We start from the raw sequence: 15055 nt of genomic DNA on the forward strand, positions 1-15055 counted from the left end.
ATTAACACAAGGCTGGCCATGCAGGAGAACTAGATGTATCACTCAAATTAGTCTCCCAGAAGGCTCAGAGGTTTGGGTTTTTCAAGGATAGTTTGGTGGGCAGGGGGCTAGAGAATGGAGGGTGTTTTGATTGGTTGAGGATTAAATCATAGGGATGCAGAAAACGTTCCTCATGTGCTCAGTCAGCCACTGATTAGGGGCCACAGGATCGATTGAGTCACAAGTTGTGGGTCCTGGTAGAGTCAGTCCTTCACCAGAAATGCAAAAAAAATCTCAGAATGCCAGTTGTAGGCTCCGCTATAGTGATGTTATTCACAGGAGTCACTGGGGAAGTTACAAATCTCCTGACCTCCGGAACAATGGTTGGTATTGTTTACACCTATATCTTAGCAGAATTCAGGTCCCTCACATAATCCTAACCTTGTGGCCTTTCATTAGTTTTACAAAGGTGGTTTAGTTTTAGGAAGTGCTGTTATCATTCTTGCTTTAAGATTAAACAGTAAACTTAAATTCCTCTCAAGGTTATCTTGGCTTATTCCCAGGAATGACCAAGGACAGCTTGGAGGTTAGAAGCAAGATGGAGGCCGGGCGCGGTGGCTCACGCCTGTAATCCCAGCACTTTGGGAGGCCAAGGCGGTCAGATCATGAGGTCAGGAGATCTAGCCCATCCTGGCTAACACAGTGAAACCCTGTCTCTACTAAAAATACAAAAAATTAGCCGGGCGTGTGGTGGGCGCCTGTAATCCCAACTGCTCGGGAGGCTGAGGCAGGAGAATGGCGTGAACCCGGGAGGCGGAGCTTGCAGTGAGCGGAGATCTGGCCACTGCACTCCAGCCTGGGCGACAGAGCGAGACTCCATCTCAAAAAAAGAAAAAAAAAAAAAGAGGCAAGATGGAGTCAACTATGTCAGATTTCTCTTACTGCCATTCATAATTTTACAAAGGCAGTTTCACCACCAGTTAAAGAGCACAGTTCCCAACAACATTGCCCTTACTTCAGCAGTGTGCACTGTGGCCTGACCAACTACAAATTCAGGGCTTCCTACTGCCCCCTCAGACTAGAGCGTGTCACAAAACTCGGGAAAGTGCTATATTCACGATTATACAAATGAACAACCAGATTGAAGAGGTATGTGGGGAAAGGTCTGGAAGGGTCCTGAGCTCAGGAGCTTCTTTCCCTGTATGGTCAGTGTGCACCACCTTCCTGGTACATTGACCTGTTCACTAACCAGGAAGCTCTCCTGATCTTTGATGTTCAGAGTTTTTATATGGGTTTTCAGTAGGTAGACGCGATTAAGTCATTGGCCACGTGCTTGACTCCAGGTCTTTCCCCATTGGAGGTTTTGGGATGGGACTGAGAGTTCTGACCCTCTAATCATGTAGTTGGTTTTTCTGGTGAAAACCCTGCTAGCATGCTCTGTTGCCTCCTTCTCCCCATATGAGTCACCTTATTAGGATGAACTCAAGTATGGTTGAAAGGGACTCATTATTCATAATAAAAGACACTCCTATCATTCAGGAAATTCCAAAGGATTCTGATGCTCTGTGCCAGGAGCTGGGGACAAAGACCAGATGTATTCTATATCACACCCTCCTTTATATTATTTGAAATTTTAACATTTTATTTTTTACTAAAAACAAATTGAACAAAGTAATTTTAGCATATGTTTATATTTTAACTGCTTCAGCAGTTACCTGTTTTTCCCAGTTCTCCGGTTGCTGTTAAGAAAATATTTGAATGGTAGTTCCAGAATCTCCAGGAGGTGGGACTAATTTCCTTAGTGATGATGCTGAAAATACAGCAGTACTGCTGTGCTTGGGCCAGGTGAAGTCAAATCAGATGATTCAGTCTGGTTGATGTGCTAGAGGCCCTTTTCCCATTCATGTAAAACTGGAAAATTTTGTTCACTATCCAAGTGTTTCCAAATATTTGGTTATTGTGTCAATGTAGACTCATATATATTAAGTATATATCTTGGGTATAAATTTAAGTTATAATTTGGCTGGGCGCGGTGGCTCAAGCCTGTAATCCCAGCACTTTGGGAGGCCGAGACGGGCGGATCACGAGGTCAGGAGATCAAGACCATCCTGGCTAACACAATGAAACCCCGTCTCTACTAAAAATACAAAAAAAAAATTAGCCAGGCGAAGTGGCGGCACCTGTAGTCCCAGCTACTCGGGAGGCTGAGGCAGGAGAATGGCGTGAACCCGGGAGGCAGAGCTTGCAGTGAGCCGAGATCGCGCCACTGCACTCCAGCCTGGGCGATAGAGCGAGACTCCGTCTCAAAAAAAAAAAAAAAAAAAAAAAAATTTAAGTTATAATTTAATAGAAATGTGGCACAGAAGTAGTTCAAAGGAGGAAGTGGAGGAAATAAGAGCTATAGGTAGAATTTGAACCATCCTTGAAAGGTAATTATTAATAACATTTGGAAAAGTAGAGAGGAGAGCGGGAATGATGTTTAGATGAGGGAAACTGTGAGGTGGGCAGGATTTATCGTGGCTTGTTTGGACTTATACAATGCAGAATGGCCTTATTTGAGCAAATTGAGTGGGGGATAGTGGGAAATGAGATTAGATAGGTGAGCTAGGGATAGATTATGATATTCAAAGGCCAGTAGAATGATTTCATTTTGATGTGGTAGATAATTGAGAGTCAAAGAAAGTGTTTGGTCAGGTGAGTTAGAAAATGAAAAAAGCATGTAAGAAAAATGGACCAGCATTTGTATTGGTAGATTAATGAGGAGAGAGACTGGAGAAAGGGATAGGAAATTTGGGACTGGGAGATTTTTCAGTAAAAGTACCATAATTAGGGAAATAGGGGAACAGCGAGGGAAGGAATGAATATTAAAAATGTCAAAGGAAAATTTGACAGATCTTGACTGCTAAATACAGAGGAATGATGAATCGGAGATGGTACATTTTAAAAATTTTTCTTTTTATCCAGATATGTGAAAAGAATGTTAGCCAAGGCTGGGCGTAGTGGCTCATGCCTGGTAATCCCAGCACTTTGGGAGGCCGAGGTGGGCAGATCACAAGGTCAAGAGTTCGAGACCAGCCTGGCCAATATGGTAAAATCCTGTCTCTACTAAAAATACAAAAAGTAGCCGGCGTGGTGGTGTGCACCTGTAATCCCAGCTACTTGGGAGGCTGAGGCAGGAGAATCACTTGAACCTGGGAGGCAGAGGTTGCAATAAGCTGAGATTGTGCCACTGCACTCCAGTCTAGGCAACAGAGCAAGACTCCATCTTAAAGAAAAAGAAAGGGGGAAAAAAAAAAAAGAATGTTAACTATATTGGTGATAACTATCTAAGTCTGTTACAATGTAATGTAAAAGTAGAGAGGACCGCCTAGTGGCCATGATCAGTGGTATCCCCAGGATCAAGAATAGTGCCTGGCTTATAGAATTGCTGAAGAAGTATTTATCAAAAGATGAAAGAATGCATTTAACCTGTCAACTTTGGGGTAAATTTTATTTTATTTTTTATTTATTTTTATTTATTTTTTATTTTTTTTTTTGAGATGGAGTCTCACGCTGTTGCCCAGGCTGGAGTGCAGTGGCGCGATCTCGGCTCACTGCAAGCTCCGCCTCCCGGGTTCCCGCCATTCTCCTGCCTCAGCCTCCTGAGTAGCTGGGACTACAGGTGCCCGCCACCGCGCCCGGCTAATTTTTTTTTGTATTTTTAGTAGAGACGGGGTTTCACTGTGGTCTCGATCTCCTGACCTTGTGATCCGCCTGCCTCGGCCTCCCAAAGTGCTGGGATTACAGGCTTGAGCCACCGCGCCCGGCTGGGGTAAATTTTAGTTGTCATCTTTAACATCCCAATTTTTTTTTTTTTTTTTTTTTTTTTTTTACGGAGTCTCGCCTTGTTGCCAGGCTGGAGTGCAGTGGTGTGATCTTGGCTCACTGCAGCCTCCACCTCCCAGGTTCAAGCGATTCTCCTGCCTCAGCCTCCCAAGCAGCTGGGACTACAGGCATGTGCCACCATGCCCAGCTAATTTGTTTTTTTTTTTTTTTTTTTTTTTTTTTTTGAGACGAGTCTCGCTCTGTCGCCCAGGCTGGAGTGCAGTGGCCAGATCTCCGCTCACTGCAAGCTCCACCTCCCGGGTTTGCGCCATTCTCCTGCCTCAGCCTCCCGAGCAGCTGGGACTACAGGCGCCCGCCACCTCGCCCGGCTTATTTTTTTGTATTTTTAGTAGAGACGGGGTTTCACCGTGTTAGCCAGGATGGTCTCGATCTCCTGACCTCGTGATCCGCCCGTCTCGGCCTCCCAAAGTGCTGGGATTACAGGCTTGAGCCACCGCGCCCGGCCAATTTGTATTTTTAATAGAGATGGGGTTTCACCATGTTGACCAGGATGGTCTTGATCTCTTGACCTCATGATCTGTCTGCCTTGGCCTCCCAAAGTGCTGGGATTATGGGCTTGAGCCACTGTGCCCAGCCTAACATCCCAATTTTTAATACCAAAAATGGACTTTAAAAATAATACTTATTGAGGCTGGGCGTGGTGGCTCACACCTGTAGTCCCAGCACTTTGGGAGGCTGAGGCAGGTAGATGGCTTGAGCCCAGGAATTCAAGACCAGCCTGGGCAACATAGTGAAACCCTGTCTCTACTAAAAATACAGAAAATTAGCCAGGTATAGTAGTGCACACCTGTAGTCCTAGCTACCCAGGAGGCTGAGGTGGGAGGATCATTTGAGCCTGGAAGGTCAAAACTACAGTGAGCTGTGATGATACAATTGCACTTCAACCTGGGTGACAGAGTGAGACCCTGTCTCAAAAATAAATAAGCTGGACGTGGTGGCTCACACCTGTAATCCCAGCACTTAGGGAGGCCGAGGCGGGTAGATCACTTCAGGCCAGGAGTTCAAGACCAGCCTGGCCAACATGGTGAAACTCCCTCTCTACTAACAACAACAACAACAACAAAAAAAACAAAAACAACAATACAAAAATTAGCCAGGCATGGTGGCACACACCTGTAATCCTAGCTACTTGGGAGGCTGAGGCACAAGAATGGCTTGAACCTGGGAGGTGGAAGTTGCAGTGAACCAAGATTGTGCCGCTACACTCCAGCCTGAGTGATCGAGAGAGACCCTGTCTCAAAAAAAAAAAAAAGTTACTGATCTTTTCTAGTTACAAAAATTTTGTGTTTGTTTTTCAAGATAACCACTGTTAGTATAATATATTCATCCAGGGTTTTTTCTATGCACAAACATATTTATCTTTAAAATGGGATCATATTGCACATGTTGACTTATACCTGCTTAAGTGTCATTTTTAGAAGTGAAATGGAACTTCGGCCTCCAAATAATGACAAACCATATAATAATAGGATAATACAGGAGTCTGTTACTCTGTACTCATATATAAATAAATAAACAGGCATACTTCAGAGATACTGTGAGTTTGGTTCTACACTGCCACAGTAAAGTGGCTTACAAATTTTTTTGGTTTCCCAGTGCATATAAAAGTTATGTTGACAGGCTGGGTGCAGTGGTGCATGCCTGTAATCCCAGCACTTTGGGATGCCAAGATGGGCGGATCTCCTGAAACCAGGAGTTCAAGACCTGCATGGCCAACAAGGTGAAACCCCATCTCTACTAAAAATACAAAAAACTTTAGCCAGACGTAGTGGCACATGCTTGGAATCCCAACCACTCAAGTGGCTGAGGCATGAAAATTCCTTGAATCTGGGTGGCAGAGGTTGCAGTGAGCCAAGATTGTGCCACTGCACTCCAGCTTGGGTGACAGAGCGAGACTCTATCTTAAAAAAAAAAAAAAAGTTATATTCATACTATGAGTAGTCTGTTAAGTATGTAATGTAATGTCTAAAAAATGTACATACCTTAATTAAAAAATACTTGATTGTCAAAAAATGCTAATGATTATGTGAGCCTTCAATGAGTTGTAACCTTTTTGCTGGTGGAGAGTCTTGCCTCAGGGTTGATGGCTGCTGACTGTTTAGGGTGGTGATTGCTGAAGGCTGGGGTGACTGTGGCAATTTCTTAAAATAAGACAACTATGATGTTTGCTGCATCGATTGACTCTTCCTTTCACTAAAGGTTTCTCTGTAGCATGTGATGCCATTTAATAGCATTTTACCCACAGTGGAACTTCTTTCAGAATTGGAGTCAGTCCCCTCAAACCCTACTGCTGCTTTATCAACTAAGTTTGTAATATTCCAAGTCGTTTGTTGTCATTTCAGTATTGCTCACAGCATCTTCACCACTAGATTCTGTCTCAAGAAACCACATTCTTTGCTCATCCATAATAAACTCTTAATCTGTTCAAGTTTTATTATGAGATTGCAGTAGTTTAGTCACATTTTTAGGCTTCACTTCTAATTCTAGCTCTTTTCTTGCTATTTCCACCATATCTGCAATTCCTTCATTGAGGTCTTGAATCCCTCAAAGTCATGTGAGGGTTGGAACCAACTTCTTCCAAACTCCTGATAATGTTACTTTGATCTCCTCCCATGAATCATGAATGTTCTTAATGGCATCTAGAATAGTGAATTATTTCCAGAAGGTTTTTAGTTTACTTTGCCCACATCCATCAGAGGAATCACTGTCTATGGTAGCTATATATAGGCTTACAAAATGTAAATAGTAAGCCTAAATAATAAGTCTTGAAAGTTATAATTACTCCTTGAACCATGGACGGCAGACCGGATGTCTGGTTAGCAGGCACAAAAATAATCTCGTACGTCTCCATCAGTGCTCTTGGGTGAACAGGTGTATTGTCAGTGAGCAGTAATATTTTGAAAGGAGTCTTTTTTTTGAGGAGTTGGTCTCAGTAGTAGGCTTAAAATATTCAGTAAACCATTCTGTAAACAGATGTATTGTCATCCAGGCTTTGTTATTCCATTTATAGAGTGCAGGCAGAATAGATTGAGCATAATTTTTTTTTTTTTTTTTGAGTTGAAGTCTCGCTGTGTTGCCCGGGCTGGAGTGCAGTGGTGCAATCTCGGCTCACTGCAAACTCCGCCTCATGGGTTCATGCCATTCTCCTGCCTCAGCCTCCTGAGTAGCTGAGACTACAGGCGCCTGCCACAACGCCTGGGTAATTTTTGTATTTTTAGTGGAGCCTCCTGGGTAACTGAGATTACAGGTGCGAGCCACCATGCCCGGCCAGATTGAGCATAATTTTTAAGGGCTCTAGGATTTTCAGAATGGCAAATGACCACTGGCTTCAATTTAAAGGCAACCTGCATTAGCCCCTAACAAGAGTCAGCCTATCCGTTTAAGCTTTGAAACCAGGCATTGATGTCTGCTCTCTAGCTATTGATGGCATCTTCTTCTGATATAAGGCTGTTTCATCTACACTGAAAATCTTGGTTGAGTCCTATAATACCAGCAACTTGGGAGACCAAGACAGGAGGATTGCTTGAGGCCAGGAGTTTAAGATCATCTTGGGCAACATGGTGAGACCCTGTCCCCACAAAGAATAAAAAAATTCACTGGATGTGGCGGCGTGGCCTGTAGTACTAGCTATTCAGGAGGCTAAGGCAGGAGGATTGCTTGAGCCCAAGAGTTCGAGGCTACAGTGAGCTATGATCATCCCACTATGCTCCAACCTAGGTGACAGAGACCCCCATCTCAAAGGAAAACAAAGGAAAAGTGCACACACACACACTCTCTCTCACATACACACACATATATTTTTTCCTTCAGACAGAGTTTCACCCTGTCACCCCAGCTGGAGTACAATGGTAGGATCATGGAGCACTGTCTTCTCCAACTCCTGTGCTCAAACAGTCCTCCCGCCTCAGCCTCCCAAATAGCTGGGACTACAAGTGTGTGCCACCACACCTGGCTAATTTTTTAAAAACTGTTTTGTAGAGACAGGGTCTCACTATGTTACCTAGGCTGGTCTGGAACTCCTGGCCTCAAAGAGTCCTCCCACTTCAGCCTCACAAAGTGCTGGGATTACAGGCATGAGCCGCTGCACCAGACATACATACACACACACACACACACACACACACACACACACACACACAAATATATATAATATTTATATATAAAAATATATTTATTTATATATATTATATATATAAGCCTCATAAATTATTCTGATACATGGCTTTAGGGGTCACCATTCCCTTTTGATGTTAAGTATGGCACAATAAAGAGAAAGCATTGACTTGACCATCAGGAGATGGGTTATTCTCTTAAATCTGCAACTAATCTTTTAGTGAGACTTGGAGAAAATGACTGTCCTGGATCCCAGGTTCCTTATCTGAAAATTTTCTGGGGAGCTGAATAAACTGACATTGCTAACTAGATTCTAGCGGTTCTATGATGATGGATTCATGGACATCATCAGAACTCTGTGAAATGTGACCTGTGGTCAGCCATTTGAAAAAGGCCCAAACCTTACACAAGTCAATTGAAAAGGCCTGTAGAAATCAGAGCTAGAAGACACCTGTTAAATCATCTAATCTATCCCTCTATCAGCGGTACTCAGTTGTTCATAGCATTCTCTAAGCTGTTTTCACTGTCCTTCCTGTGTTCTAGACATTCACTATTTTCCCAGAGACTCGGCTTGTGTTCATCCTTCCTTTTAATCGTTTAAGAAGGGAATGGGACTTTTCTTAACTCAAAAAATTTCATTTCTTTTATATTTAGACTTTAATTTTGGAAACTATAATTTGTTGATAATGGCAGAGATTAGTAAGCATGTGGACTGTTTTCCTCTAGATTCACAAAAGGATTTAGTTGATGAGTTGAATGTCTAACAGTAGTAATTATATGATCAGAAAGTGACAGGAATAGAAGTCAAATTTCATAATAAAAGTTAAGATTTTAAAGTTTGTGTATAAAAAAATTGCTAGAATAGAAAATGTAATAGGAGACTTTCTTTGCTTTTACCTTGTTACTAACCCTTTAAATATGATGCTCTATGGAAGAAAGAATGTAGAGATGCATAGAAATGGGCACTCTGATATTCTGTTTACGAGGATGTAAATTGGTTTTTTCGTTTTTGGAGATAGTTTAACAATGTCAGTTAAAAATAAAAAAGATCTTGTGCACTAACTTGAGTTCTACTTCTAGGAATTTATTCTGTGGAAATACTAATTGTTGCATTGTTTATAAAAGTGAAAACTTAGGGCTAGGTGCAGTGACTCACACCTGTAATCCCAGCACTTTGGGAGGCTTAGGTTGGTGGATTGCTTGAGTCCAGGAGTTTGAGACCAGCCTGGGCAACATAACGAAACCCTGTCTCTATTAAAAATACAAAAAAATTATCTGATTGTAGTGGCATCTGCCTGTAGTCCCAGCTACTCGGGAGGCTGAGCTGGGAGAATCACCTGAGCCTGGGGAGGTCGAGGCTGCAGTGAGCGAAAAAAATCATACCACTGCACTCCAGCTTGGGCAATCAGAGTGGGACCCTGAATAAAAAAAAAAAAAAAAAAAAAAAAAGTTAAAACTTGGAAACCATTCCAATGTTCCTTGTTAAGAGTTTATTTTAATAAATTATAATACATCATACAGTGGATTCTAATACAACTATCAAAAATAATGCAGGATGGCTGGGCGCGGTAGCTCACGCCTGTAATCCCAGCACTTTGGGAGGCCGAGGCAGGCAGATCACCTGAGGTCAGGAGTTTGAGACCAGCCTGGCCAACATGGGGAAACCCTGTCTCTACTAAAAATACAAAAATTAGCTGGACATGGTGACACATGCCTATAATCCCAGCTACTTGGGAGGCTAAGGCACGAAAATCGCTTGAATGAACCCATGCGGTGGAGATTGCAGTGAGCCAAGATTGCGCCACTGCACTCTAGCCTAGGCAACACAGTGAGACTCCATCTCAAAAAAAAAAAAAAAAAAAAATTTTAAGAAATATAAATATAAAATGGGTTTATTATTGCTGCTTTTAAAAATTGTTTAAAATATATATAACTTATTAACTGTAAGTATACAATTCAGCAACATTAAATTTATTCATAATGTTGTGTAACCATCACCACTATCTGTACTTAAAACTTTTTTTTATTATCCTCAACAAAAACTATGTACCCATTAACCAGTAACTTTTGTCTTCTCTTCTCCTAGGAGTTTTTATGTACTGACATGAAATACTGCCCAAATGCATAATTAAGTGATAAAGGAAAATTGCAAAGTAGTGTGATAACTATGATTCCATTGTGGTAAAATATTGCAAGTTAATATAAGTATAGGAAAAATCTGGGAGAATATTAAAATGTTAGTAGAGGATGTTAGGAGGGATTTGTGCTTTTACAGAATATATTTTGGCAAGTTTTTAAAAACAATGAGTATGTGTGACTTTTCTAAACATAAAGATATACTTTTAAGTATTATACTAAAACTTGATAATTTGGATGCCTTAGATTTTAGCTAATGAGTAACAAACTTCCTTATGTGGTTGCCGAATTGAGCTTATGTAGAACCTAAACACTTTATTAAAGTAACGATTTTTCTTTTCACAGCTAGAGTGGGGAAGACATCACTGATTATGTCTCTGGTCAGTGAAGAATTTCCAGAAGAGGTAAACATTTTGATTTCCATATTTAAATTTTTAAAAAAATTATCAAAATCCAATTAAAATGAACTGAACTCTGTCTCTTTTGGCCTGTGTTATGTGCTTTCTTTTGGACAGTTGAGACTTTTTTTCTTCCTTGTTTAGAGACAGGGTCTCACTCTATTGCCCAGGCTGGAGTGCAGTGGTGCCATCATAGCCCACTGCAACCTCCAACTCTTGGACTCAAGCAATCCTCCTGTCTCAGCTTCCCAGAGTGCTGGGATGTACCACTGTGCCCTGCCAGTTGGGACTTTTTAAAAAGCTACTATTTGTTTATCAGTTATGTCTATGAAGTACAGTATAGAATAAATAACCAACCTATATCTTTTTTTTTTTTTTTTTTGAGACAGAGTCTCGCTTAGTCGCCCAGGCTGGAGTGCAGTGGCGCGATCTCGGCTCACTGCAAGCTCCGCCTCCCGGGTTCACGCCATTCTCCTGCCTCAGCCTCCCGAGTAGCTGGGACTACAGGCGCCCGCCGCCTCGCCCGGCTAATTTTTTGCATTTTTAGTAGAGACGGGGTTTCACAGTGTTAGCCAGGATGGTCTCGATCTCCTGACCTTGTGATCCGCCCGCCTCGGCCTCCCAAAGTGCTGGGATTACAGGCGTGAGCCACCGCGCCCGGCCTAACCAACCTATATCTAAGTTCACCTAAGTCTTTTGCATTTTCTTCCTTTGACTTTGTCTAGGACCTTTGTACTCTCTGTGCCTCAGTTGTCTCATCTATAAAATGGAAGCTGAAAGGGATATAGATATAATATAAGCTCTATAACCCTTTCTTAAAAATAAAATGTTGCTTATAAACCCAAAATATAAAAAAGATAATGAGCATTCCATGAGTTGAAGTTAAGGGGAAAGGTGTGAATCCCTTCTTGCCTTCTGCCTGACACTCCCTGGTCTGTGAGGTGTTTTTGTCGGAACCACTAGAATTATGATACATATATTTGAAAACCCTTAATATGATCTACCTGCTTCATTTCACAAATGATGAAACGACCTCATTCTACCTTTGCCTACCTCAAAGGATTGTTATGGGTCTCAAATGAGATGAATTTAATAGCAGGGAAGTGCCACCAAAGGTAGTAAGGCGGTTTTATTATTACTGGCAATAAATTTACATTTTGGAAGTTCTAGAGTGAGGAGCTATTGGCTAAACTTTACATAAAGTTAGCATATAATTAGAGGGAATGAAATTTGTACAATGGGATGAAAATAATTTCAAATTACCCTCTTTCTTGCATAGCAGGTATCATAGTGTCACAGTTTACATTTATCCTTCTTTTACTCTAGTTTAGATAGGAATATCTGTATAATTTCATTGTTCAAATAAGAATTTGATGTATCATGTGGTAGTGTTTTCAACATTTACAGCTGCCAAAAGACTATTTATTATTATTTTTTGCCTTTTTTCTCTTAGACAAAGTGGTTAAATAAGTAATTACTTAATTTAAGAAATGAAGTATATTTTCATGTATTATTTGTAGAATCAGTAACATTAATTTATAATTACTCTGGATATAACATCTAAAAGTTTTCTGTGAGAGTTTTAGTTTAGAATTGTTTTAGCATAGTCCTCTTGATTGTGGATAAGGGTTTTGTGTTTTTGGTTTTTTTAAATTTATCTTTTCACTTTTTTAGCGATTATAAGTAATCTAGAAGGGTTTTTAATTAATTAAAAAAAATTCAGTCCTTGTGAAAGATGGAATCATTAAACATAAGGCTTGGCTGGATGTGGTGGCTCATGCCAGTAATCCCAGCACTTTGGGGGGCTGAGGTGGGCGGATCACTTGAGGTCAGGAGTTCAAGACCAGCCTGGCCAACATGGTGAAACCCCGTCTCTAGTAAAATACAAAATTAGCCAGGCATGGTGGTGCATGCCTATAATCCCAGCTACTTGGAAGGCTGAGGCAGGAGAATAGCTTGAACCCAGAGGCAGAGGTTGCAGTGAGCTGAGATCGTCCCATTGCACTCCAGCCTAGGCAACAAGAGCGAAACCCTGTCTCAAAAAATAAATAAAAAACAAACAAACATAAGGTTTATGTAGCCAGTCAATTATTTTCTAGAGGAAATGAATGTTGATAACCTGTTGGTTTATTTGCAGATTGTTTTGGATTAAAATACCTCCTCATTTGCAGAGTATCTTCAGCCTTCAACAAAATAGAATGAAAACAACATATTTAAAATATGTAACACTGAAACACCAAATTAATTCAATAATTATTTGAGTCTGTGTCAGATCTGAAGTATCCTGAATGTGTTGTGTCTATGTAGTTAGAAATATGCATTAAAAATGTTTTTATCATACAGTTTTAATATATATTTGCATCTGTGGTAAAGCACAAAAATAAACACTTGCATGTACAACAAATGGGTATTGGTGAGAGGGACTAATACAAGTTGAGCATCCCTTATCTGAAATGCTTGGGACCAGAAGTGTTTCAGATTTCAGATTTGTTCAGATTTTGGAATATGAGCATTATACTTACCAGTTGAGCATTTCCCTAATCTGAAAATCAGAAATACTCCAATGAGCATTTGCTTTGAGTACCATGTTAGTGCTAAAAAGTTTCAAATTTTGGGCTTAGAGATACTCAGCCTGTGATCCCAGTACTTTGGGAGGCCGAGGCGGGTGGATCACAAGGTCAGGAGTTCAAGACCAGCCTGGCCAAGATGGTGAAACCCCATCTCTACTAAAAATACAATAATTAGCTGGGCGGGCGCAGTGGCAGGTGCCTGTAATCCCAGCTACTCGGGAGGCTGAGGCAGGAGAATCGCTTGAACCCAGGCAGCAGAGGTTGCAGTGAGCTGAGATTGTACCACTGCATTCCAGCCTGGGCCATAGAGTGAGACTCTGTTAAAAAAAAAAAAAGAGGCCGGGCGCGGTGGCTCAAGCCTGTAATCCCAGCACTTTGGGAGGCCGAGACCGGTGGATCACGAGGTCAGGAGATCGAGACCATCCTGGCTAACACGGTGAAACCCCGTCTCTACTAAAAAATACAAAAAACTAGCCGGACGAGGTGGCGGGCGCCTGTAGTCCCAGCTGCTCGGGAGGCTGAGGCAGGAGAATGGTGTGAACCCAGGAGGCGGAGCTTGCAGTGAGCTGAGATCCGACCACTGCACTCCAGCCTGGGCGACAAAGCGAGACTCCGTCTCAAAAAAAAACGAAAGAAAGAAAGAAAGAAAAGAAATACTCAATCTGTGTAGATAAATTTATATCATCTCTTACAAGTTTGAGTGATAATATTGAAAGGTTGGTTTTTTCTTTTTTCTTTCTATATTTGTTTGTAAATGAAGGTTCCTCCCAGGGCAGAAGAGATCACCATTCCAGCTGATGTCACCCCAGAGAGAGTTCCAACACACATTGTAGATTACTCAGGTAAGGAATATCCTCTTGTAGGTGAAGGTGTAGGTTAATTTAATAGACTTGAAAAAAGATACTTACTGAGCTTCTACAAATGTTGCGAGAGGTGGTCTTTTCTCTGTAGCAGTAAATGATCCTTTACGATTCTTACCTCATTTATGTCTCTCTGTCAGCCTCTACCCCATATCCCACTGGGTGCCTCCATCTGACAGTTCTTCATCCCCAGATTACTAAGTTGGGTTCCATAATACCTGTGGCTGTTGAACACTTGAAATGTGACTGTTCTAAATTAAAATGTGTTGTTAAGTGTAAAATATAACTGGATTTTGAAGACTTAGTATGAAAAAAGGATGTAAAATATTTCATTAATTTTTCTGTTGAGTACATGTTGAAATTTAAATATTTTTGATATTTTGGGTTAAATGCAAATTTAATTTTACCTTTTTTTACTTACCTTTTTAAAGGTTGCTACTAAAAAATTGAAAACTATATATGTGACTTGCGTTGTCTGTATGTTGGACAGCACTGTACTGGAAGCTGAGGGAGGTGAATGCCTTCTGCTACAATCAATCTCATAACTAGATTTATTTACAGAATTATTCTTCAATATGTATAGCCATATAATTAGATTCACTTCAGTATTAGAATTGAAGCCTTAACCCATTGATTACTTAACATGGAAAGATATTAAAAATATGGCCTGTTATTTAGCATAGTATAAAATACCATTGAATTCATGTATGGTATTAGTTTATATGTCAGAAGTAACAGGCATTTTTAGGGGAAGATATATGTAACCTAAGGTGGTCTAAATCAATATGTCAGTAATTGCTTTGCTCTTTAATTATTTGCTTTCTATCCTAGCTGTATCATTCATATCCCCACATCCGTGGAGTTACAGGCACACCTACCCATTGAGACCAGTCCTAGCTAAAGATACATGCTAGAGAGGGAATTCTCATCACTTCACTATCAAGCTATAGTTTTGCCTCTGGGTCCTGGTTATTATTACTCCCACTTGCTATCTAGATCTTAAGCTTGTATTACCCAGAATCTCACCTGCCTTTTGATCCTGTGTGTATAGATGCTTTGTCTGAGCTTTTAACTCTTAAGCACCCAGTCTGCTAGCTTGGATTTCTGAGGTCCT

General features: G+C 41.0%; 1 protein-coding gene across 11 annotated transcripts in view; it reads left to right on the plus strand.

Annotated features, from left to right (window-relative positions):
* Positions 1–15055, plus strand: part of LOC105485218 (ras homolog family member T1) — a 109473-nt gene that overhangs the window by 21705 nt on the left and 72713 nt on the right. For 9 of the 11 annotated variants that reach the window (XR_011615591.1, XR_011615592.1, XM_071082676.1 and 6 more), the window contains exons 2-3: positions 10459–10517; positions 13842–13923. Coding sequence is in view for 9 of the 11 variants with exons in the window: in XM_071082676.1 (XP_070938777.1) it covers positions 10459–10517; positions 13842–13923 (141 nt within the window). In the remaining 2 variants the exon portion in view is untranslated. The remainder of the gene's footprint in view (positions 1–10458; positions 10518–13841; positions 13924–15055) is intronic. The other 2 variants (XM_071082682.1, XM_071082681.1) reach the window with 1 other exon arrangement.

This window comes from Macaca nemestrina, chromosome 17 (assembly GCF_043159975.1).
Source record: "Macaca nemestrina isolate mMacNem1 chromosome 17, mMacNem.hap1, whole genome shotgun sequence".
Lineage (NCBI taxonomy): Eukaryota > Metazoa > Chordata > Mammalia > Primates > Cercopithecidae > Macaca > Macaca nemestrina.